Source organism: Vulpes lagopus, chromosome 19 (genome assembly GCF_018345385.1).
Source record: "Vulpes lagopus strain Blue_001 chromosome 19, ASM1834538v1, whole genome shotgun sequence".
Taxonomy (NCBI): domain Eukaryota; kingdom Metazoa; phylum Chordata; class Mammalia; order Carnivora; family Canidae; genus Vulpes; species Vulpes lagopus.
This window is the reverse complement of record NC_054842.1, coordinates 11,418,023-11,443,300: the sequence shown is the minus strand read 5'-3', so window position 1 is coordinate 11,443,300 and position 25,278 is coordinate 11,418,023. Positions and strand designations below refer to the sequence as shown.

Below are 25,278 nucleotides of genomic sequence, written 5' to 3'. Positions count from 1 at the left end.
AGCTCAAACTTTTGTGTGTTTTTTTTTTTTTCCCTTGTGTATCTACCACTTCCTACTTTGTACTCGTGTTCTATGTAGTTATTTTTGTTTAGTGTTCAAATAGGGACAAGTCTGGTATTTGTCAGTGCTTATTTTGAATCAGAATGTCCCTGACAAGTTTTTAAACTAAACTAGGCATAGTTCCAGTGTTTTAAAAGTATTGGAGCTTTAATCATATGAATTTTAATGAATGTAACAATCTACCACTAACAGCTTTAAGGCAAGGGGAAAAAAAACCCAAAGGCACAAACATAATAAAGTACTTTGTTGTACACCACAAAAAAAAAAAAAAAAAAAAGTGAATCTCAAGACACACAAATTAAAACAGGACTTTACCAAGAAAATTTACATTTTTAAAAGAAAAAAACTTTTAGAAGTAATTAATGAAAGAACTGGAATATAGAATTCCTTTAGGATTTCAAGAGTCATCCTAAGTGGGGGAAAAAAACCCAAAACACGGTTTTGAAAATAGTCTATACTTATTTTTTTTTAATTAATTTTTATTGGTGTTCAATTTACCAACATACAGAAAAACACCCAGTGCTCATCCCGTCAAGTGTCCGCCTCAGTGCCCATCACCCATTCCCCTCCAACATCCGCCCTTCTCCCCATCAAAAGGCGCAGGGTTTCAGACTGGATAAAAAAGCGGGACCCATCTATTTGCTGTCTATAAGAGACTCATTTTAGACAGAAGGACACCTACAACCTGAAAATAAAAGGTTGGAGAACCATTTACCATTCAAATGGTCCTCAAAAGAAAGCAGGGGTAGCCATCCTTTTATCAGATAAATTAAAATTTACCCCGAAGACTATAGTGAGAGATTAGTCTATACTTATTAAAACAAAACTGCATTTCTTCCATTAACTTTTTTTTTAAATTTTTTTTTAATTTTTTTTTTTTAATTTATGATAGTCACACAGAGAGAGAGAGAGAGAGAGAGAGAGAGAGAGAGGCAGAGACACAGGCAGAGGGAGAAGCAGGCTCCATGTACTGGGAGCCTGACATGGGATTCGATCCTGGGTCTCCAGGATCGCGCCCTGGGCCAAAGGCAGGCGCCAAACCGCTGCGCCACCCAGGGATCCCTCTTCCATTAACTTTTATATTAAAAATGATTTCTACAAAAACTCTCTCTTGTCATGATGACTTCTGATTTTTGTTTGGTTTTGAATACTCATAGTATTGATTATTCTTGTGTCCTGTAAGTTAAGGATTTTTATGCAGGGAAGAGAAATCTGAAAATGCAGGTGTCAGAGGTATGTCAGGATACTTTTGGTGGCCCAGGCTTAACTGGGGATCTTCCTTCGACTGTGGCCGTGGTTGCTGTAAAACCTTCTGTGATGTTTTTGTCCATTGTCCTCATGGCCACTTTAACCAAAGACTGATCATTTGGCTATGGTATATTCTAATTTAAAAAAGCCTAACATTTGGAGAATACTGGAATTGGCCAATATCATGATATTGTCATGTATATTATTTTCCTGTTAAAAATCTTTAAAATAAAAAAGGAAGAAAAGAGGGATTGCAAGTATTCTTATCATTTTACATTATAAAGTCAAGTTGGTCAAATTAAGAATGCCTCAGAAAATGAGGCATAATTAAAAGTTGAAGACAAGGGGTAGGAGTTTGTCAGGTTGGTGATCTTTACTGGGCTTATTCAGTAAAGAGAAAGTTTAGAGGTAGTCCAGTCTTAGTTTTTGAGATTCATGTTTTTTTATGGTACAGTAAAAATATTGTGTACTTTTATGCCCACACCTCACCCCCCATTAAATGGAAGCTGTAATTGTTAATAATGGATTCAGTGTTCTCTTAAAAATTATATGTGCTTTCAAAATACTATTATTCTAAGTGTTTATGAAGAGTATGTATTCATATACTTACCACTGGTTTTTCTTTTGGGAATCTCTATAGATGCTTCTCTTCCTAAAGCTTCTTCAGATTTTATTAATTTGCTTGATGGTTTACTTCAAAAAGATCCTCAGAAAAGGTATGTATGGATAGTGTTTTAATTTTTTTTTTTTTTATTTATTTATGATAGTCACAGAGAGAGAGAGAGGCAGAGACACAGGCAGAGGGAGAAGCAGGCTCCATGCACCGGGAGCCCGATGTGGGATTCGATCCCGGGTCTCCAGGATCGCGCCCTGGGCCAAAGGCAGGCGCCAAACCGCTGCGCCACCCAGGGATCCCTGGATAGTGTTTTAATATGAATGAAGAAGAGGAATCTTTTTCTCATTTCATGTATGCTAAAATGGTACTATTCTTAATATACAGAGAGCTAGTCAGATAACTCTTAAAAAAAAAGCTGAGTTTATGTTGAGTGTTTTCTGTCTGTGGGTTTTTTTTTTTAATTCTAATTAGTTAACACACTGTGTAATATTAAAGATTTATTTATTTTAGAGTGAGAGAGGGTAAATGAGAGGAGAGGAGCAGAGGGAAAGGGAGAGAGAACCAATCCTCAAGCAGGCTCCTTGCTGAGCAGGGAGCCCAATGTGGGGCTTGATCCCAGTACCCTGAAATCATGAACTTGAGCTGAAATCAAGAGGCTGCTGCTTAACCGACTAAGCCACCCAGGGGCCCCTAACATACATGGTGATAATTAGTTTCAGATGTGCAATACAGTGATTGAACAATTCTGTACATCATCTGGTGCTCATCACAGGTGCACTCCTTCATCCCTATCACCCATTTCACCGCACGCCCTCCCTGCACCCCCCTCTGGTAACCATCAGTTCTCTCTAGTTAAGAATCTGTTGCTTGGTTGTCTCTCTTTCTCTTTCTCTCTCTCTGTTTGCAGGGTTTTTGATTATGAGGAAGTGTTAAAGTCCATTTCTCCTTTTATATATTAAATAGTTGCCTAGTAGGTTGACAGATTTTCTTGTAACTACTGAATCCAAGAGGGGCATTCCCCCCCACCCCCAATTGGGGATTTTAGGCTAAAACTGTCTTACACTATTGAACTGGGTATGATGCTATCAAGACAGTTAATGTAGTTATACTGAGTGGTATTTTAATGTGCTATGCTTTTTTGATAATCCTGTCATAATGAGGGTATCAAGTGAGAAGGTAATAGGCGCAGTGTGAATTTTCTGGGTTATAGTAATAGCAGAAAGTTAGAAATCACTGGAATGGGATAGCAGAGGGCAGGAGGGGAGGTGGGGGAGTCTGGAGGGTGTCTCCCTGGAGTGGCGGACAAGAGCAACTGCTCTCTAGTTTGGATTCTGCCACTAGTTAACGTGGAGGTGGGGGTGTTAGGCAAGTGTTTGGGGTCTCTGCTTCAGGGTGTAAATTTCATATAGCATATAAAAAAAAAAAACCCTTCTCTAGCTTCATTAAACATAGAGAAAAACTGCAGAAGGAAATGCTTATTCTCATGTAAGTTTTAGGACAAACCCCTTGTGCTTGAAATGGATGCCTTTAGGATCAGTATTATTTTGCTATAGTCTTCCAGAAACGTTTTGATGGGATTCAAATATACTTAATTTAGAATTTGCATCCGCATTTCCACATATTTATATCCCTGTACTGTATACTTTATTGCATAAATGATACCACTCTATCACCTAGTTCTTTCTCTATGTCCATCAAGTCTTTTCAAATGGCTGCAGAATGTACACATGATAACCATAAGCCCAATAAACATTTAGAGTGCTTCTTGATTCAGAATATTATATAGGCTGCTACAGTAAAAATCCTTTTGTGTATATGTTAGTGTCCACTTAAGCAGTTAGCTCCTTTGGGGAGATTACTGACAGTGGGGTTGGTGGCCAGAGGCTAAGAACATGAAACAGTTTGATGCATTTGCTACATTCTTGGAATGTGTGTTGGTTTAGCAACCCTAGAGAGCCCTTTCCCTCCCAGTGTTACAATGGATTTTATTGACCTTATAAATATTTGCCAAACTGCCTGACAAAAAAGAAATTCCAATATTTATTTCTCTGAAATAAAAATTGTGAGTTTTAAGAGCCCTTTATATAAAATTTATTTTATATAAAATTTATAAAATATATAAATTAAAATTTATAAATATATTTTATATATATAAATATATAAAATATATTATATATAAATATATAAAATATATTTTATATATTTATATATAAATTTTAATAAAATTTATAAAATATATAAATTAAAATTTATAAAATATATAAATTAAAAATATAAAAAATTTATATAAAATTGCGAGTGAGTTTTAAGAGCCCTTTATATAAAATGGATATTATAGGTGATTGCAGATTCTTTTTATTAATCATGTTTTAATTTTTATCAAAGTAGTTTTTAATTCTTTTTCTCTTTTCTTTTTTTTAAGTAGGCTCCATGCCCAGCATGGATATCCACAACTTTGAAATCAAGACCTGAGCTGAGATGGAGAGTTTAATCAGATGCTTAACTGATTGAGCCACCCAGGCACCCCAAAGTTGCTTTTATTTCCATAGAGATCTTTTGAATCATCAAATTTTCTCTTTTGTTTTGAAATTTCAGTCAGGCTTAACCATTCTGAGTCTGATGATTATAACTAGAAGCATACTCTATTAGTAGTAAAAACTAATGCATTGAAAGTGTGGGTTTTAGATACAGCCTAAAGTCATTTTAATGTGGACAATCTAGCTAGATAACATTTTAGCTCCTGTGCAGAAGTGTGACTGTAAAATCATGAGGCTAATTTTCTTATTTCTGAATGAAGTTCTAAAAATGAAGTCCCAAAAATGAAATGTATGAAGCAGGGAAGGTGTGTAGACTAAAGGATGACAGAATTATAGATTGATAATATCTGATGTGTTTGCTTTAAAATTTTAAGCTAATTATAGACTACTTTTATAGGCTATGTTTGAGAACCCAAAATGTTTTCATCAGGCTCTGTGGAATATGAACCCTGAGACTTCTAATATTTAGTTGTCAGACTCTTTAGTTCTGTACCATTTAAGGCTTCTGAATTATTTTTTTGTTGTTGCTAAGAGATTAATTATACTAAAATGAAAATAGGGACACTGGGATGACTCAGTTGGTCAAGCATCTGACATTTGGTTTCCGCTTAGGTCATGATCTCAAAGTCGTGGGATCAGGCTCTGAGTGGGTCTCCATGCCCAGTGGATAGTCTGCTTGAGATTCTCTTCCTCATTCTCTGTACCCTTACATGCAGTCTCTTTCTCTCTAATAAATAAATTAAAAAGAAAGTATGAAAGAATTGCTGAGGTACATTCATATAGAGAAATTTATAAATCATAAAACCTAGTAGATGTATTTGGGACATGACTTGGCAATTATGCATGGTGAATCATGTTAAAATAGAACTTTAACATTTGTATTTTATTTAGATTAACTTGGGCAGGCCTACTGCAACATTCATTTTGGAAGAGTGCTTTCACTAGGAAAGATCGGGAGTCAAGCACCGAGGATTCCAATGTCAGGTAGTATATAAGCTTATCTTTGTGTGGGGGCATGGTTATTAAATGATTGCACTGACTACTGTTCTGTCAATGCAGCATCAATGATATGACTTTCTCTGCTTACTAGGAGAAAATCAAACATTTGATTAAGCATTGCTTAAAGAGTTTATCCATGAATTTGGTGTTCTCAATTTTGTTCATTTTCTGATCAGTTGTTTATTATCCAGTCAGTGATTTTAGTATGGTGGTCATTAGCTCTAAAAATGTAACACTTTCCACCTTGCCAAGCACACGGTAGGATCTCATTTACTCCTTTTGAGTTAGGTGTGGTTACATGATTTGCTTTAGCTAATGAAATGTGAACAGAAGTGATGTTCATTCTGTATAAAAAATTTATGAGCCCCTGAGATTTGACACATTTCTTCCTCCTGATGAGGCACCTGCGACGAAAATGTCCAAATGGGGTTGCTGTCAAGCTAGGTCTTCAGTGACTATGATGAGCGTAGCTTCCCTGCCAAGCCTACAATGGCTGTGTATGTGATTGCGACAAAGTTAGGAGATTCTAAGCCACTGGGATTTGTGGGTTGTATGTTACCAGAGCATACCCTAGTTCCTGTCTGATTCTGACTAATACATCTCATTTTTATTATGAAATCTTCTTAGCCCAGGACACCTACACAAGTGATCGTATTAAGAACAAGGTGAAAAGTGGTCGAATAAAGTTCTGCTAATTGACTTGGCTCCCCCTCCACTTATTTAGTGGTGAATAGTTGTCTGATTCTTGATTTTGATCTTGGCAAATTCGGTATATAGGAGAGAGAAGTCTGAATTCTATTTAAGATCTCTCCCAAACTTGGGTTTCTCTGATGCAGTGAGTTTCAACTATGTTCTCACCATTGTGTTAGGCTCTGTGGGGACTACAGAAAGCAGGGCTCTGGTCTCACTCCTCCAGCATCAGCAAGTCATAGAACACCTCTGACCTTAGTTTGTCATCTTCCTTTTTAAAATCTATGTGCCTTTGATTTCTTTTCTTGCCTTATTGCCCTTGCTAAGACTTTTTCAGTAAGATGTTGAATGAGGAGTGATGCAAGTGAACATCTTGCCCTGGTTTCTGTTTCTAGGATGAAAGCATTCAGCCTTTCACCATTAACTATAATGCGCTGAAGATTTGTGTAGCTGTTCTTTTTCACTTTGAATGAACATTCAATTTTGTCAAATGCCTTTTTGTATCAGTTGATAAGATCATATTGGTTTTCTTTAGCCTGATCATGGTCTCCTACATAAATTGGTGGTGTTCAAATATTGAGCCAGCCCTGCAGTCCTGCAATAAACCCCACCTAGTCATGCTGTGTTACAATTTTTATGTCTTGCTGCAAGTGTTTGGGGCCAAGTGGCAGGAGGACAGCGAGATAGGAGAAAAAAGAACAACGGGGATTTGCCTCCTGTTCTTGAGATCATAGCTGTTTGATTTTTTTTTTTTAAGATTTTATTTTTTATTTATTCATAGAGAGAGAGAGGCAGAGTCACAGGCAGAGGAGAAGCAGGCTCCATGCAGGGAGCCTGACATGGGACTTGATCCTGGGTCTTCAGGATCACACCCCCGGCTGCAGGCGGCGCTAAACCACTGCGCCACCATGGCTGCCCTCATGGCTGTCTGATTAGAGAAGATACTCCTCCCGCAGTTTTAGGCACTGGCTAGAAGCTGCTGCTCTCCTAGCTAGCTGCTGCAGGATTACCTGGAGGCTGGGACAGAGTAAAATGGAAAAAAGAAACAAAAACAAAAACCTCACCAAAACCAGGAGATTTCCCCTGCTTTGACCCTTAGAGATCCCCTTTCCTATTTATTAGAACAGAAGTAAGTAGGAAGCTTCTCTTGGTGGCTCCTTTGGTCTGTACTCATTGCTTTTGAACCCAGGCCAGGCAATACTCGAAGAGGGGGAGAAAAGGGAGACTCATTGTTGGTACTTTGAATTCTGGTTTCCTTCTCCAACCTAAGTGCTGCTGTTTATTTTTCAGGGATAAGGTCTATAAATTCAGTAGAATGCCTTAGATATAGTAAGTGCTCATTTTAGCTGCCTAATGACAATACTTTCCAACTCCATGGCTTTGCAAAATGTTATGTGTAATTTAATGATCTTTTCCCACCTCTTGGTCTGCATAGAAAATTATAGAAAACTCAAAATAAATTTGACTGTGTTGGTTTTCTCTGGTTGAACAGCAAAAAAGTGATGGAGCATTCTGGGACGCGAGATTCCAAGGAGTTTTTGAAGCCTCCGAGTGCACAAGCCAAGGGGGAGAAGGGTGGTCAGCGACTAAGTCACTCTTTTAGACTAGGTGAGCTCTTGCTGGAGCATGTTTGTGCCCTTTAGGGTGCTGTTTCTGAGTGCTTCTAGTTTTTGTTACCATTCTCTTGAAATTCTGTCTGCATCCTCCTCTGCTCATGATATTTTTGATCCTTTATGGATAATATTTTTCTTTCTTGCCACAGAAAATCCATCTGAATTGCGGCCCAAAAGTACTGTTGGGGGTCATCCGAATGAATCCATGTTTCTACTCAGGTAGGTAAGATGACAGAGCCTAAGGAATCCATGGGACATGACAGCGAGGTCATCCCAAAGCATCTGTTATCCAGGTGCCAAACTATGTTAGAGATGAAGGATAGAGATGTGAATGTCAAATTTCGGGTTCAATCTCTGCTTTCAAAGTTACTGTTAAGTGCTGGCCAATGGAATGTTGATTTGGCTGTGCATTTTTTAAAAGTTTTTTAAAAATTTTTATTTATTTATGATAGTCATACAGAGAGAGAGAGAGAGGCAGAGACACAGGCAGAGGGAGAAGCAGGCTCCATGCACCGGGAGCCCGACATGGGATTTGATCCCGGGTCTCTAGGATTGTGCCCTGGGCCAAAGGCAGGCGCCAAACCACTGCACCACCCAGGGATCCCTTTTTAAAAGTTTTTAACCAAACCACAATCTTTCCTATTCACAAGGTTTAAAACCTTTTCATTTTATACTTTCCCTTCAAATAGAATTGAATTTGAAATTTTAGCAGTTCATTTCTTTTTTGGATAAAGACTTACAGGAAAGAGCAGATTGTTTTTTTTTTTAAATGTTTTATGTGTAGGCTTAAGTAATATTTGTTTAATAATGTAGTCATTGAAATAATTTTAAAAAGATCAGAATGGTATTTTAATATGATTAAGGCCAACATGTTTTAGTAATGTGTGTTGTGTTTATAGTTTTAGTCTTATACACAAATAGTTTTAATGACATAGGGGTTATAACAGTGAACTATAATTTCTTGACTTGTTTTACCCTATTTAAAGTATGTTAAATTTATCTACATAGATGTTTTAAGTTCAGTTTAAAAAAAAAACTTTTTATAATCTTTGGCATGTTAAATAAGTACTTGTTCAATGAATGAATAAACAGATAAATGAGAGAGAGGGAAGAATCTTGATATTTAGGAATTTGAAGGAATTCATTGAAAAAGACCCTAATGATCTGAGTTGAAGATTTCTTTTTTTTTTAAATGTAAAAAAACTCAATCAGAGATGCAAGAGTAATGGATTGACCCACAGAGTATGAGACCATTTTAAAGGGTAGGAGAAATAATTAAAAATAGGTGCAGATTATTACTTGTTTCTTAAATAGGTACCAAGATAATATTCCATTTAAAACGTTTTCTGGGGACACCTGGGTGGCTGAGTGGTTGAGCATCTGCCTTCGGCTCAGGTCATGATCCTGGGGTCCTGGGATAGAGTCCCACATCGGGCTCCCTTTGAGGAGCTTCTCCCTCTGTGTATGTCTCTGCCTCTCTGATTCTCATGATTAAATAAATAAAATCTTAAAAAAAGTTTTCTAAAATAAAATTGTAAATATTTTCCATCCTTTGTAGAATGTCCAATCTATTTTATTATGTCAATCCTGATACCAGCAGACGTTTAAAAAATAATAAAATCAATGTTTTAAGGTTTCTAGTTAAAATAGAAGGTACTGTATATAACATAGGTTCTATAAAGAAAAGAAATAATAAATTAGCCAGGAAATTGCTTTCAAGACATTTACCGAAAGTGTTGGATAAACACAAATTTAGAGTTTAAATATATGAGATCATGTAGAATCTTTATATTCGACCAGTTTTTCTGTGAGATAGATGTCCGTCCCCCCCGCCCCCCATAATAGTAAACAGTTTGTTTCTAAAATCTGAGTAGTATTGATTGGTCTGTATTTTCCAGTTCTCGTCCAACTCCAAGAACGAGCACTGCAGTGGGATTAAGTCCTGGTGAGGATATGATTCAACATTCACCACAGAAAACTTCTCCTTCAACCAAGGTGAGCAGAGAGGGGATTTTCCTTTTTTTTTTTTTTTCCCCACATAAGATATAGAGAGGCAGAAGAATAATTGCCACGTTGATCTCCAAACTATGATTGAAACAACAAATTTTACAATTAAGTCCTCTTTGATCACTGGTTTCTCTGGTAAGTACTCTTGAGAGAGAATTGTTTCATAATTATTTCTTTGATAACAGCTTTCCTGAGATATGATTGACAGCCCATGTAATTCACCCATTCGAAGTATACAATTCAGGGCCTTTGAGCATATTCTGAGTCCTGCAGCCATCACCATGGTCAGTTTGAGAACACTCATCATCCCACAAAGAAACGCCACACCTATGAACAGTCACTCCTGTTTTCCCTCAATTAATTTCTCTTGCCTCTCACCTGGGAACCACTAATCTCTCTGTCTTTATAAATTTGTCTATTCTGGATATTGCATATAAATGAAATAACACAGTATGTGTACTTTTGTGACTGGCTTTTTTCACCTAACATAATGTTTTCAAGATTCATTGAAATCATAGCATATATCAATCCATGTTCTTTTTTATTGCCAAAAGATAATCTGTTGTATAAACCACATTTTATGTTTCCATTCACTGGTTGGTGGACATCTGGGTTGTTTCCACCTTGCGGCTATTGTGAATGGTGCTGCTGGGAATGTTGGTGTACATTATTTTGAGTGGATGTGTGTTTAATTTCTCTTTAACCCTGCAGGAGTGTAATTGGGACATCCTGTGGTAACTCTGTTTAATCTTTGAAGAACTGCCAAAGTGTGTTCCAACATGGCTGGGCCATTTTATATTGTCTCCAGCAGTGTGTGAAGACTCTAGTTTTTATTCATCCCTAACAAGACTTGTTATTGTCTTTTTTCTAATTGTGATAACATTTAATTTAGGTAAAATTTATCATTTAACTATTTTTAAGTGTACAGTTCTGTGGCATTAAGTGTATTCCCATTTTTGTGCAGCTGTTACCACCATCCAGAACATTTTCATCATCCCAAACAGACTGTGTTTAGTGTACCCACTCAACAATCATTCCCCATATCCCTTTCCTCCCAGCCCCGGTAGCCATGATTCTACTTTCTGTCTCTGTGAATTTGCCTAGTAATCTCATAAAAGTGGAACCGTAAAATATTTGCTCTTTTGTGTCTGGCTTATTATACTCAGCATATCTTCAAGGTCTATCCATGTTGTAGCATGTGTCAGAATTTCATTCCTTTTTAAGGCTGAATAATATTCCATTGTGTGTGTAATACCACATTTTGTTTATCCATTCATCCGTCTTTGGACATTCTGTTCGCTTTAATGTTTGGGCTGTTTTGAGTAATGCTGCATTATAGCCATACTGGGGTGTGTGAAAATATATCTAGTTTTGATTTGTATTTCTGATTGTTAATTATGTTGATCATCTTTACATATGCTTTCGTACCATTTGTATATTTCCTTTGAAAGAATTCAAATCTTTACCTGGTTACTGAGTTGTAGGAATTCTTTATGTATTCTGGGTATGTGACTTGGTGGTGGTGTCCTTTGAAGTACAATTTTAATTGTGACGTTCATATTTGTGTGTGCGTGCTTGTTGTTGCATTGTAGTTGTCTTGGCATTCTTGTTGACTAGCAATTTAAAGGTGAGGTTTATTTCTGGATTCTCTAGTCTGTTGATCTGCATCTTTTCTCATGGTGGTAGTATAGTAACTGGTTAGTTGTGTGTGTGTGTGTGTGTGTGTTTAAAGAGAGGTCAAGAGGAGAGGGGGGAGGTGGAAGGGAGAGAGAGAATCCCAAGCAGGCTTCATGCCCAGCACAGAGTTCAGCGCAGGGCTTGATTTTATGACTCTGAGATCATGACATGAGCTGAAATCAAGAGTTGGACACTTAACCAACTGAGCCACACAGATGCCCTGATAATTTTTTTTTAAAAGTAGATTCCACACCCAACATGGAGCCCAATGTGGGGCTTGAACTCATGACCCTGAGATCAAGACCTGAGCTGAGATCAGGAGTCAGGTGCTTAACCAACTGTGCCACTCAGGCACCCCTAGCTAGCCATTCTTGATCCTTGCAGTTTTAAGTAAGTTTTGAAGTTAGGAGGTATGATTCTTCCAACTTTGTTCTTTTTAAAGATGGTTTTGGCTATCCTGGGTCCCTTGCATTTCCATGTGAATTTTAGGATCAGTTTGCATGCTTCTGTAAAGAAGCCAGTTGGATTGTGATAGCAATGATGTTGAATCTATGGGTCAATTTGAGAGGAGTATTGCTATTTTAACAATTGAAAGTTTTCCTCCATGAATGTGGAATGTCTTTCTATTTGTTTAGGTCTTTAATTTTTTTTTCAGTCATTTTTGAATGTGGGGATATTTTGAATTAAAGTTTTTCCAAGTTACTGTATTTAGTCTTGAGAGAGAGAATTGCTTTCATTTGTTTCTGTAACTTTTATGTAATGTGAAATGCATTTAGGTTGCATGAAACTTATTTCTGCATTGAAATATAAATGTGTTATAATAAAATCTCATTCTAATTAGTTCTATGTGAGATAGAAAATCAATATAAAAGTAAAAAATGCATTTTGAAATTTTAGAGATGTTAAATCTCTTCTGGCATGTGGTTATTGTAGATGAGTGCACTTAATCGTTTTATTGAGAATATTCAAGCAGTAATGATAGAAGTACTATATAAGAGTTTATCTTTTATAATTTAAGTGATACCTTTTAATTCAATTACAATTTTTTTTTAAGATTTGACAGCAGAAGCAGGGGGTGGGTGGCAGGCAGGAGGAGAGGGAAAGGAAGAAGCACGCTCTCCATTGAGCAAGGAACCCGAGGTGGGGCTCAATCTCAGGATTATGACCTGGGATCATGACCTGAGCTGAAGGCAGATGCTTAACTGACTGAACCACACAGGTGTCCTACAAAACTTTTATATTAATTGTAGGAAACTTGGAAACTGTACAAAAGAACAACAAAAAAAAACTACTTCTAATTTAATTACCCAAAGGAACCACTGGTTACATTTTTTTTTTTTTTAAGATTTTATTTATTTATTTATGAGAGTCAGAGAGAGAGGCAGCAACACAGGCAGAGGGAGAAGCAGGCTCCATGCAGGGAGCCTGATGCGGGACTCGATCCCAGGACTTCTGGATCGCGCCCTGGGCCAAAGGCAGGCGCTGAACTGCTGAGCCACCCAGGAATCCCCGTATTTCATTTTTATAATCTGTTATCTATGCATGCATTTTGTTTATATATAGGAAATTAATTTTCACCTATAAATTTCTGATTGGTCTACTTGATTCTTTTTTGTGTGTATTTTTTTAATTGGGGTCTACTTGATTCTTATACTAGTTTAATGTAAGAATATAATTTAAGTCATTCATGTTGGCCTTTCTTTGAAGTTTTTCTATCTTGAAAATCTATGCCTTTAAGCATTAAATTTTTTCTTTTACAATGTTGCCCTGTACTTTTTTTTTTTTTAATTTTTATTTATTTATGATAGAGAGAGAGAGAGGCAGAGACACAGGCAGAGGGAGAAGCAGGCTCCATGCACCGGGAGCCCGATGTGGGACTGGATCCCGGGTCTCCAGGATCGCGCCCTGGGCCAAAGGCAGGCGCCAAACCGCTGCGCCACCCAGGGATCCCAGCCCTGTACTTTTAATGTATTTTTTCCTATGTCAGTTTTCTAAGTTGTGAAGGGGGTGGTCTTGGTTTCCAGGAACTTTATTAGCTAATTATTTTAATCCTTTATTCATGCTTCTGCCTCAGTTTTGGATAATTTCCTCATTTTTCATTTCACTGATTTGTTTTTTTGTTTTGTTCAGTTTGCTGGTCAGTGTTTCAGTGGAAATTCCTAATGCATAAATCCGTTTTTTGTTGTTGTTGTTGTTTTTTTTTTTTTTTTTTTTGTCTAATGTGAAATCCTGAGGCATACTACTAGAAATGAGAGTTCTGTTTGCTGTTCAAGTAGAGCACAAAGAAACATCTCAAAGGAGTAACTGATGGCAAATATCTGGCTACTCATTTTCATTATGTGTTAACTCTAGCTTTATAAAGATGGAAGTGTGGAACACTTAGGTAACAGGTTAGTACTTAACCCTGAAATTCTTCTATGGTGTAATTTTAAGTTTGTATTGAATATTCTATAAAGCAGAATAAAGGAATGACCAAAACCATGCTGGTAATTGAAAAACAAGTTTGCCTCATCATAGCTTAGAACTCAGACTATAGAAGACCTGTTTTCTGGTTCTACCCGCCCTCTGTGGTAAACATGAATAGATCAGTTACTTGAGCTTTGTGTTCTCCTTCTGTAAAAACAGGAATGATGATACATATGACTGAGGATTTTTGTGAAGATCAAAGAAGACTGTGAAAGTGTATCAAATAGCAAAATGAGGTGCACTGATCTAGGTGACCCTTCCAGTACTGTTCTACTCAACATCTTATTATCTCAATTTAATTTAAAAGCTCTTCACTAGTCATAGAAACAAAGCCTCATTTTTGTTCTTGTTTCAGATTACAAGTGAACACCTGAGTCAGCAGGACCTGGAATCCCAGATGAGAAAGCTTATCTACATGGACTCTGATCTTGTTGTCACCCCAATTATCGATAACCCAAAGGTGTGGAAAGATGCTCTGACAGATGAGGGCTGAGCTTTAGACTTCGCTGAGAGCCGAAATCCTGGTGGTTTTTTTCATTCCAAATCTTCTTTGCTCTTCCTCATGTCTACTTTTATGTCATTTGTGCCACAGTGTCTACATTTCTCATGCCCATCCTGTCTGCACCCTTCTCCTCTTCCTGCATTGTTTTCTGCTTCACTGAGTGGTGCATCAGCTCTGCCTCCTCTCCATGCATGGGCTTCTAGACCTCAGACCTTAGTCCTTAGTCCCTTCGTTTCTTCATACATTCTTGAGTGAATTTCTCCAAACACTCTTGTTGTGGATGTGTTATGAAAGCACATGTGAGTGAGGACTGCTCCCCTGGCTGGGGTGGGTAGGCAGGCACGCAGAGACCATACCCTCTTACAGTGCTTGCACCACAGGCCAGATGGTGGAGAGACACTGGGAGGTTGGGGAGTCATTATTCACAGGTGCATTTCATATCCAGGGAGATTTTTGTGGCTTCATGTCATTTGGAATATACTACTGTATTACTAGGGGATGATGAGTAGTCTCTTTAAGAAGAAGTAATTTCTCAGTCCCTCTGTACTACCTATTCTGTATTTTAATTTTCTTCTTTTTTTAAATGTCTTTTTCTGTTTTAAATTATGCCCATTTTTACTCATCTCATTGGGGAACATTACTATAATTTAGAACAAATGGGTTTTTGGATGCATATTTACTAGATAGACAAAATTTTACAATAGATTACCCAGCTATTTTTTATAATGGAGCTAATTCTTTTTATGAGTTCAGATATCTGGCAGAGTAATTGTATATCATGCCAACTTAATGTGTAAACTGTCATTTACCCAGTAGATCTTCTAAGAACAGTTGGTGAGATCTTTTGACCATATTCTTTTCTGTTTCTTTTATGACCACACTTAATTGTTTTAAGGAAGCCTTATTAGAAATTTTTTTTTAACTTCTAATTTTAGACCTACAGAGAAGGTTCAAAAATAGTAGAGTTCTGTATGGTTTTTACCCAGCTTCTCTTAATGTTAGCATCTTATAGGACCATAGAATGGTTAGCAAAGCCAGGACATTAACACTGGTACAGTGCAATTAACTATATTACCAAATTTATTGGAATTTTACCAGTTGTACCACTGATGTCCTTTATCTGTTCTAGGGTTTCTTGTTACAGTTTACTAGTAGGCCTCCTTTTTCTCCTACCAGCTATCCTTTTCTTTCATGGCCTTGTTGTAATTTTTCAGTCTTTTCTTGGCTTTCATGACCTTGACATTTTGAAGAGTACTGGTCAGGTGTTCTGGGGAATGTCACTCAAGCTGGGTTTGCTAAGTGTTTCTTATGATTAGTATGTATGAGGTTATGCATTTTTGGCAAGAATACTACTAAGCTTTTTAAAAATGGCTCTGTAGAGAGGTTTTGGAGAATTTAGATATAGATATCATAGTTGATCTTTTAAACTAAAAGTCTCAAGATGAAGGTACCCTGGCTGTTCCAAACTTAGGGATCCAACTACCTGTTTTTCCCCCCACTTTCTTAAAAAAAAACAACAACAAAACAATTGTGTGCTTTCCTGTTCATGCCTTTTACGGCTTCCTGAAGTGGTATGTTTTCTAATTCAACTTGAGTGAAGTTCTTACCATTCTTTAAAACTTCAATCTCCTTCTAGCTCTTCTGTAAACCATGTTAGCCTCAAGTGCTTGCCACATTCAAATTTTTTAGAAAAATTTCTCTTTGTAAAATGTTCCATCTATAATTATATCCTGCCCATTTTGTATTGCCCAATATTGGTGTTTTTGTTTTGCTGTTTAACACCTTCTGTTTTATCTTTCCAACCAGAGTATCAGCTCTCTGACCATTGGATTGTGTCTTATATCTTAGTTTGTGTCTTATCTTCCCCCTTAGCACTTAGCATACTGCCTCACCCTCTCAGGTATCCAATAAGTATTTGGTAAATGACTAAATTTCTAACCTAGAGATTGGTTAAGGTTAAGAGTAAACCAAGGTAAAGTGCTGCTGCTTCTTTTTTTTTTTTTTTTTTTGAAGATTTTTATTTATTTGACAGAGAGTGAGAGCACAAGCAGGAGGAGCAGCAGGGAGAGGGAGAAGTAGGCTCCCTGCTGAGAAGACAGCCCATGGGGGGGGGGGATCCCAGGACTCTGGGATCATGGCCTGAGCTGAAGGCAGATGCTTAACCAACTAAACCACCCAGGTGCCCCTTTTTCAGGGGTGAAAAAGTGCTTCTTTTTCAATGACACTTTATTTTATTGCAGATATCACTTGAAATGATTTTTTAAAAATTTATTTATTTAAAGTAAACTCTACCCCCAGTGTGGGGTTTGAACTCATGACCCAGAGATCAAGAGTCTGCTCTACTGCCTGAGCCAGCCAGGTGCCCTGAAATGATTTTATTTTTATAAATTATTTTCTGTGTTCGTGTATTTTATTTATTTATTTATTTTGAAAAAAAGATTTTATTTATTTGAGAGAGTGACAGAGCAAGCATGAACAAGGTGGTGGGGAGATGGGCAGAGGGAGAGGGAGAAGCAGACTCCCCTCTGAGCAGGAAGCTGATGCGGGGTTTGATCCCAGGACCCTGGGATCATGACCTGAGCTGAAGGCAGATGCTCAACCACCTGAGCCACCCAGGCGCCCCTAGTGTTTGTGTATTTTATTTTACTTTATTTTTTTATTTTTATTTTTAATTTTTTTTAAAAAATTTATTTATGATAGTCACAGAGAGAGAGAGAGAGAGAGAGAGAGAGAGAGAGAGAGGCAGAGACATAGGCAGAGGGAGAAGGAGGCTCCATGCACCGGGAGCCTGATGTGGGATTTGATCCCGGGTCTCCAGGATCGCGCCCTGGGCCAAAGGCGCTAAACCGCTGCGCCACCCAGGGATCCCTGTTTGTGTATTTTAATCTGAAGGACAGTGTTTAATTCTTTTTAGTGACAAATTTTCAGTGATTTTTTTTTTTTCTGTCCCAATGGATTTATAATCTGGAAATAGGAAATTTTATCAGGAGATCGGTATCTGTCTCAAAAGGTGTCTTAAAAGATTTTGTTGTTTTTTTCAACCACAGATAATGAAACAACCACCAATTAAATTTGATCCAAAGATACTGCATCTACCGGCACATTCAGGTAGGATTCTAGAGGCCTTGTCAAACACATAGACTCTTGGAAGATACATACAAATAAGAAATTTAATAGCAAATGGAATATCTCACTTATTGAATAGCTGAGGTCCTGTTTTCTTGCAAATTGGCTATATCCTTGGGGAGGTGCTGTGCACAATATAAATGACCGGTAATCCATTTATGCCAGCCTTTCACCTTAGCTGAGCCTGGGCTGCCCTGTACTCTTAGGGGAGTAAAAGTTCCTGTAAAGTTGGATGGGCTCTTCTCTTGCCCTTCCCCCTTGTAGAGTCCATTGAATTTCCAACATTTATGGTGCTCCTATAGGTAAAGAGGGCTGGATTCCATAATGAAGAAATGAGATTCTACTCCAGGAGTGGGGCAGTTGACATTGGGGGTCAGATGGTTCTTTTGTGGGGATGGTGTGGGAATGGAGACACTTCAAGGATAATTGTTACGTTTCCTTTCGCCTAATGGGAAATCGTATTTGGGACAAACAGAAATTGTCTTATGCCCTAAATTTTGATGTATTTTCTTTGATAAAATCTATTTTGTGCTGTTAAGCTAGATCCAGGAAAACTTTGTCATCGTAGCTAGACTATAATCTAGGATTTAAAATCAAATCAAAGTAAATTCAAAATAAAATATACTCAAATTTAAATAAACTGTGCCAAGTAGAACCACTATTCATGAAAACCTTAGAGGATTATTATCTCAAAATAATCTTTCCCATTTTCCCTTTACTTTGAGTTATTTTAGGAAATTATTATTACAGCTTATTTTGTTTAAAGATAGAAATTAGCTGAAGCTCTTAATTTTGGATGGCATCTCATTGCCCAGTTTTTGTTTTCTGTTTGTAGAGGGTTGAACTTGGATCGCCCACATGACTTCAGCTGCCACATTAACCTGTTACACTTAACAATAATTTCGTTGAAAACTTTGAACAACTGCATGATTCTTGGCTTTTACAATATCCTAAGGCTAGATAGCTTTATATAGTGGCTCTCTTGCTTTTTTGTAATATGATTTTATTTAGCTTGATATTTTGTTAGATTCTAGGTTGTAGGCTGATTCTCCTGTAGGTGTCTTTTTTGTGTATAGTATTCCATCACATAGAGAAAAAGTCTCCATGAGTAGCAAAAGAGGAATCCAGAAGAGTAAATAAAAGTAGTGTCATCTTTGGAGGACTTTTTGGTTTTGATGTTGTAAAGTTAGGATTTTCTTTGTCCTCCTCTCAGCTATTGAAATTCTCTGTTCTGTTTTATTTCTTTTGTAATGTTTTTGGCTTTTTTTTTTTTTTAACATGATACCCACTTTTAATATTTTCTTTCCTCTCCAGTAGATAAATTAGTATTTCTGAAAGACCAAGATTGGAATGAATTTTTGCAGCAGGTGTGCTCACAGATTGATTCCACTGAGAAGAGCACAGGGGCCTCTCGAGCCAAGCTGAATCTCCTTTGCTATCTGTGTGTTTTGGCTGGACATCGGGAGGTGGCCACCCGGCTCCTTCATTCCCCCCTGGTAGGAAGTTCAGTTGTAAAGTCTCATTTCGTGGTCCTTGCAGCATGCCTTTTGCATGTGACTCTTGTACTTCTGCTGAGGTTAGAACATTAGTGCAAAAATACTAATTTGATGTAATTACCGTGGGAAAAAAATGTATCAAGATAATAGGTTTGCCAAAATTATTCTGTTTAATCCTTGTGTCCAAAAGCAGTTGAGTACACAGTGATTTTTGAACTTATTTTGTTGTTTCCTCATAAAGGAGTCACATTTCAGTTGTAGACAGGTCAGATGTGTTAATCACTTTCTATGTCATTTCATGAATGAAATGTACATCTTATTGTTTTATTTTAGTTCCAATTGCTAATCCAGCACTTGCGAATAGCTCCAAACTGGGATATGTAAGTAACATTTATATTTTAATAAATTATTATTTGTTGAATAATTACAGCATACATATTTATAAAACACATTATTCTGAATACTTCTATAATTAAATAATAATTACTCTGAATCTGAGGCAATCAGGCAAGTCATAGGCATCCCAACTGTAAATTTAAAAAGATTTCAAAATAGGCCTTATAGTATTATTATGAATATAAGTCTAGAATTATATAAACTATATCTGGAAACTTTGTTACTGTGCTTCTTTTGAGTATTCTTGACCAAACAATCCCTGTCTTCTAGTTTTTTTTTTTCCCTCCTCCATTTTCTCTTGCAATTACTTCTTTCCCTTAGGTGATACTGATGTTATTTAAAATCTAATGGGATTATGCTGTGTAAATTCCTGATGGAAGGATGTGTACTTGCTTCTTATACAGGCAGTGTACCATGGTGAAAAGCACATTAGATGAAGTGTCAATAATCTTATGATCAGATATGTGAGGGTTAATTTGGGGGCTATCTGTTCTATTCCATTAGTTTAAATATCAGTTTTGATGCCAGTACCACAATGTCTTGATTACCACAGCTTTGTAGTAGTTGAGTTTTACAATCTGAATGTCTGTGTAGGATGATAAAATTAAATGGATTTCTGATTCAGACAGATCTGCCTGCTGGGCAAATTGCCTTAAGTGCTGAGCCTCAGTTTCCTCAACTGTAAAAATGGTAATGGTGTATCTACCTCATAGATGTTTGTTAATAAAATTTGAGCAAGATAAGTGTATCAAATACTTTGCTTGGTGCCTGATTCTCACTGGTTGGTAGTATATGTTGGGCCAGGGAGATTATAGTGGTTGTACTTGGTATTATCAAGCCTGCTTATCTTGTATTATTGTTAGAGAAGCATATGGCAACATAAAGGTGAAAGGGTTTTTGTGAAATGTGGGAATGGCAATTATTCTTCACTGGCAACATTTGGGAGAAATGAGGTATTCACAAAATGCTCTTTTGAATAATTTTTGTTATATATCTCCTAAGATATATAATTTTGTTATATATCTCCTTTACTTCCCCAAGATAAAACCTGGCATTGCAAATAGGGTTTTTAAGTAATTTTTGGGCATGCAAAACTTTGAGAAGTTTTATGGTGTGCTCACTAAAAAGAAAGCAACAAAACCTAACACTTCAGCTGGAATTTATATCCTTGAATGGGGTGCCCCCTGCTGACTTGTAAAAATAGATATTTTTAGATTAAAGTTTAATTGTAAAATAGCTTGTGTTTGAGGAAAATGATAAGTAACAAGGTAGACAAATCCTCTGCTTGGAACCTTCTTTTGTTGTCTTCTCCATTCAAATACTATTTCTTCCAGTGAGGCCATCTCTGACCCAGGTCATATCATCTTAATAGCATGTAATGGTTCTCAGTTTAGCTGGGGGATAGTCACTGTTGAAATTTTTGTTTCTTTTCCCCTTGTATGTTTATAACATGTACTTTAAATGTTTTTTTTTTGTTTTGTTTTTGTTTTTTTTTTTTTTTAGTGGCAGAGGGGGAGGCAGAGGGAAAGGGAGAGGGAGAATCTTAAGCAGGCACTATGTTCAGTGTTGAGCCCGTTGTGAAGCTGGATCTCAACCCTGAGCTGAAATCAAGAATTGAACACTTACCCTACAGAGCCACCCAGGTGCCTCATATGTTATGTATGTTTTAATATCATTAACTGTCCAAAATTTTTTCTAGGTATGTCTTCTGTACTATGAATGTCTGATTATTTAATTTACCCTGTTCCCTATTTTTGGATAATATTATAACATTGTAAAAATATGCTGATGAACATTTTTGCATTTAAATCTTGGTTCCTGTTTTTTTCTTTCTCTCCTTAGGGCAGATTCATAGAATTAGAATGAATAAATACAGGCAATAGATAGTTTTGAGACTTCTGTTAAATTGCTAAAACATTCTTTAGAAACATTGTATTTTAACATGCATTCTTGTTGGTGTTTATAAAAATGCCCTTTTGTTAGAACTTTAAATAGTGGATATTTATGAAATTTTGTATCTTTTGCCAATCAACTTTATTGAGACGTATAATCCACATATAATGTGTAATATTTTATTAAGAAATTGTATTAACTGTGGGCATAAATGTAATATGAAATTGACCATTTTAGTAAGTGCACAATTCAGCGTTATCAAGTATATTCACAATGCTGTGCAACCATCACCACTCTGTTTCCAGAACTTTTTCATCATCCCAAACAGAAGCCATTACCCATTAAACTTTAGCTCCCCTCCCCCTTCCTCCCAGTCCTGGTAACCTCTATTCTACTTTTTGTTTCTATGAATTTGCCCATTCTATACCTAATATAATTGGTATCATATGATATATGTCTTTTTGCACCTGGCTTAATTCACCTACTGTCTTCAGAGTTCAGCCATGTTGTAGCATGTATGAGAATGTCATCCCTTTTTAAGATTGATTTAATATCCCATAGATGTATATGCCACATTTTATCTTTTTATCTGTTGATGGATACTTGGGTTGCTTCTAACTTTGGCTATGGCAAATAATGCTGCTGTGAACATTGGTGTACAAATATCTGTTCCAAGTCCCTGCTATCAGTTATTTTGGGTATATTCTAGGAGTGGAATTGTTGAATTGTTTAGTAATTCTACCTTTTCACTTACTGAGGAGACATCATATTGTTTTCCACAGAGGCTGGACTATTTTACATTCCCTCTAGCAGCGCACAAAGGTTCCAATGTCTCCACATCCTCTTTATCATTTTTTTAAATAGTAGCTGTTCTCATGGGTGTGAAACTGTGTATCATTGTGGATTTGATTTACTAGTCATTTCACCAATAACTAGTAATGTTGAGCATCTTTTTATGTACTTATTGGCTATTTGTTTACCTTTGGAGAAATGTCCATTCATGTCCTTTGCCTATTTTCTATTTTCTAATTGGGTTATTTTATGTTGTTGATTTGGAAAAGGTTAATATCCAGGAGATACACACACACACACACACACACACACACACACTCTACCTTATACTATACCTTATATATATATACCATATATATATATATATATATATATATATATATATATATATATATATAACTCTTATCAGATTACATGATTTACAAATATTTTCTCCCATTCTGTGGGTTGCCTTTTCACTCTTGATAGTATCCTTTGAAAGTCAGATTTTCCTTTTTTTTTTTTGTCTGTGCTTTTAATGTTCTATGCAAGAAATCATTGCCAAATTCAATATCTTAAAGCTTTTCATCTCTTCTTCTAAGAGTTTTACATACAGTTTTATATTTAGGCTTTTGATCCATTTTGAGTTAATTTTTGCATGTAGTGTTAGGTTAGGGTCTAACTTCATTCTTTTGCTTGTGCATATATGCAGTTTTCCTAGCACTGTTTGTTGAAAAGGTTGTTCTTTCCCCATTGAATGGTATTGGCAACTTTGTCGATAATCTTATGATCAGATATGTGAGGGTTAATTTTGGGGCTATCTGTTCTATTCCATTAGTTTAAATATCAGTTTTGATGCCAGTACCACAATGTCTTGATTACCACAGCTTTGTAGTAGTTGAGTTTTACAATCTGTATCTGTCCTACCTATAAAGATAATTCTGGGCATATTTATAATAAGAACATATCTCAAAAAGATTGTGATTGCCTTCATGTTGTGGATCCCATGCCTGTGCGAGGGCCTGATGTAGAAGCCTACTGTCTACGCTGTGAATGCAAATATGAGGAAAGAAGCTCTGTTACAATCAAGGTTACCATTATAATTTATCTCTCCATTTTTGGCCTTCTACTTCTGTACATGGTGTACCTTATCCTGGTTGAACCCATACTGAAGAGACGCCTGTTTGGACACTCACAATTGATACAGAGCGATGACGATGTTGGGGATCACCAGCCTTTTTGCAAATGCCCATGATGTGCTGGCCCGCTCTTGCAGTTGAGCCAATGTGCTGAATAAGGTAGAGTATGCACAGCAGCACTAGAAGCTTCAAGTTCAAGAGCAGCGAAAATCCATCTTTGACCATCATGTTGTCCTCAGCTAACTGGAAATCAATTGAAGGTGATTAGAAAGAAAGGAGTCAGACAACTGAAAAAAATTGAGTTTTCCTGGGTTTTGTTTTAATACCCTGCTGATTTCACCAACTCTTGCTGGCAAATTCAGAATTGGGAGACAAAAATGTGCTTGGTATTTTCTTTTCTTGTTAACATATTAATACAGACATTTTTAAAAGCACACACCTCAAAATCAGCCAATTAACCTTTTTCCTATTTGTGACTTTTACTAATAAAAATAAGTCTGCCTGTAAAAAAAAAAAAAAAACCACACACACACAGAGACACGGCTATCAGAGAACAGGTTGTGAGCGAATAAAGAGTTCACACAGCTTCCACGCGCTTTACCAGGTATCAGCTCTAGGCCACCTCCTCCTCCGCCTCCTCCTGGAACTCCCCCTCCTCCTCGGCCGTGGCATCCTGGTACTGCTGGTACTCAGACACCAGGTCATTCATGTTGCTCTCAGCCTCTGTGAACTCCATCTCGTCCATGCCCTCACCCGTGTACCAGTGTAGGAAGTAGTATGAGACCTCCAACTTTTTTCTCTTCCTCAAGATTATTTTGCCTATTTGTGGTCCCTTGGGATTCATACAAATTTTAGGAGGGACTTTGCTAATTTTTGGTATAAGTTTGACACTTGAGTTAAAGTGTTCATCAATTTTTTAAATACAGTGTCTCCATTTGTAAATTCTTTATTTCACCTCTTGGTTGATTGGACTTCATTTTTTTCAGTAGTTTTCCTTTTTCTTTTCTTTTTAATTAAAGATCTCTCGGAGGCTCTGCTTCTGTAGTTGTTGCCTCCTCCAGGCTTTCTCTCAGGCTTTAGGGCTCAGTCTTAGGAGGCCGAGTGAGACCTTCTAGGGTCCTCAGGATGGCTCACCCCATGCCATTCTTCGGAGTTTGCATACTTCCGTCGTGTCAGCACAGCTCTGGAAGACTTGGAGCCAACTGTCTTTTTCTTCTTCATTTTAAATATTTTATTTATTTATTCATGTGACACACACACACAGAGAGAGAGAGGCAGAGACACAGGCAGAGGGAGAAGCAGGCTCCCTGCAGGAAGCCCGACAGGGGACTCGATCCCGGGACTCCAGGATCATGCCCTGGGCTGAAGGCAGGGGCTAAACCGCTGAGCCACCCAGGCTGCCCTTTTTTTCTTCTTTATATGTGACTGGTTTGAGTTTTGCTTTTCAGTGTCTGGATTTTTCTTTTTATCCTCAGCCTGTGAAATTTTACTGTAATGTGCCTAGGTTTTTTTTTTTTTTTTTTTTTTTTTTTTTTTTTTTTACTAATTTGCTTTGGAAAATTAAGTCTGTGAAGTGCTACAGGCTTTCTTTAGCTTCCTTATTTCCTGAGGATCTCTTCCTCAGTGTTTCATCCTTTTTCTTTTTCTGAAAGTTCTATAGAATGGGCATGGGGTTTCCTATTTCTCTCTTCTCTAAACATTTATTAGTTAGAGTGCAAGTGAGCAGTAGGGGCAGAGAGAGAGGCAGAGAGAATCTCAAGTAGACTATGTGCTGAGCATGGAGCATGACGGGGGCTCAATCTCGTGACCCTGAGATCATGACCTGAGCAGAAACCAAGAGTCAGATGCTTAACCGAATGCACCATCGAGGTGCCTTTCCTGTCTCTTGACTTCATTTTCTTTTGCTTTCTCTCTTTTATTGAGATATAACTCACCTATCATAAAATTCACCTTTTTTTTGGTTTGTATGAATAGTTATTTTTTGAAGCCGTTTTAAGTTCATAGCAAAATTCAGAGGAAGGTACAGAGATTTCTCCTCTACT

The 25,278-nt window shown here is 37.1% G+C and overlaps 1 protein-coding gene and 1 pseudogene across 1 annotated transcript in view; both read left to right on the top strand.

Annotated features, from left to right (window-relative positions):
- ULK4 (unc-51 like kinase 4) overlaps positions 1–25,278 on the top strand; it is a 595,478-nt gene that overhangs the window by 17,500 nt on the left and 552,700 nt on the right. The window contains exons 8-16 of the mRNA XM_041734654.1: positions 1,949–2,024; positions 5,353–5,445; positions 7,643–7,758; positions 7,913–7,982; positions 9,662–9,758; positions 14,269–14,373; positions 17,463–17,523; positions 18,856–19,037; positions 19,371–19,417. Of these exons, the coding sequence (XP_041590588.1) occupies positions 1,949–2,024; positions 5,353–5,445; positions 7,643–7,758; positions 7,913–7,982; positions 9,662–9,758; positions 14,269–14,373; positions 17,463–17,523; positions 18,856–19,037; positions 19,371–19,417 (847 nt within the window). The remainder of the gene's footprint in view (positions 1–1,948; positions 2,025–5,352; positions 5,446–7,642; positions 7,759–7,912; positions 7,983–9,661; positions 9,759–14,268; positions 14,374–17,462; positions 17,524–18,855; positions 19,038–19,370; positions 19,418–25,278) is intronic.
- Positions 22,836–23,494, top strand: LOC121479133 (annotated as a pseudogene).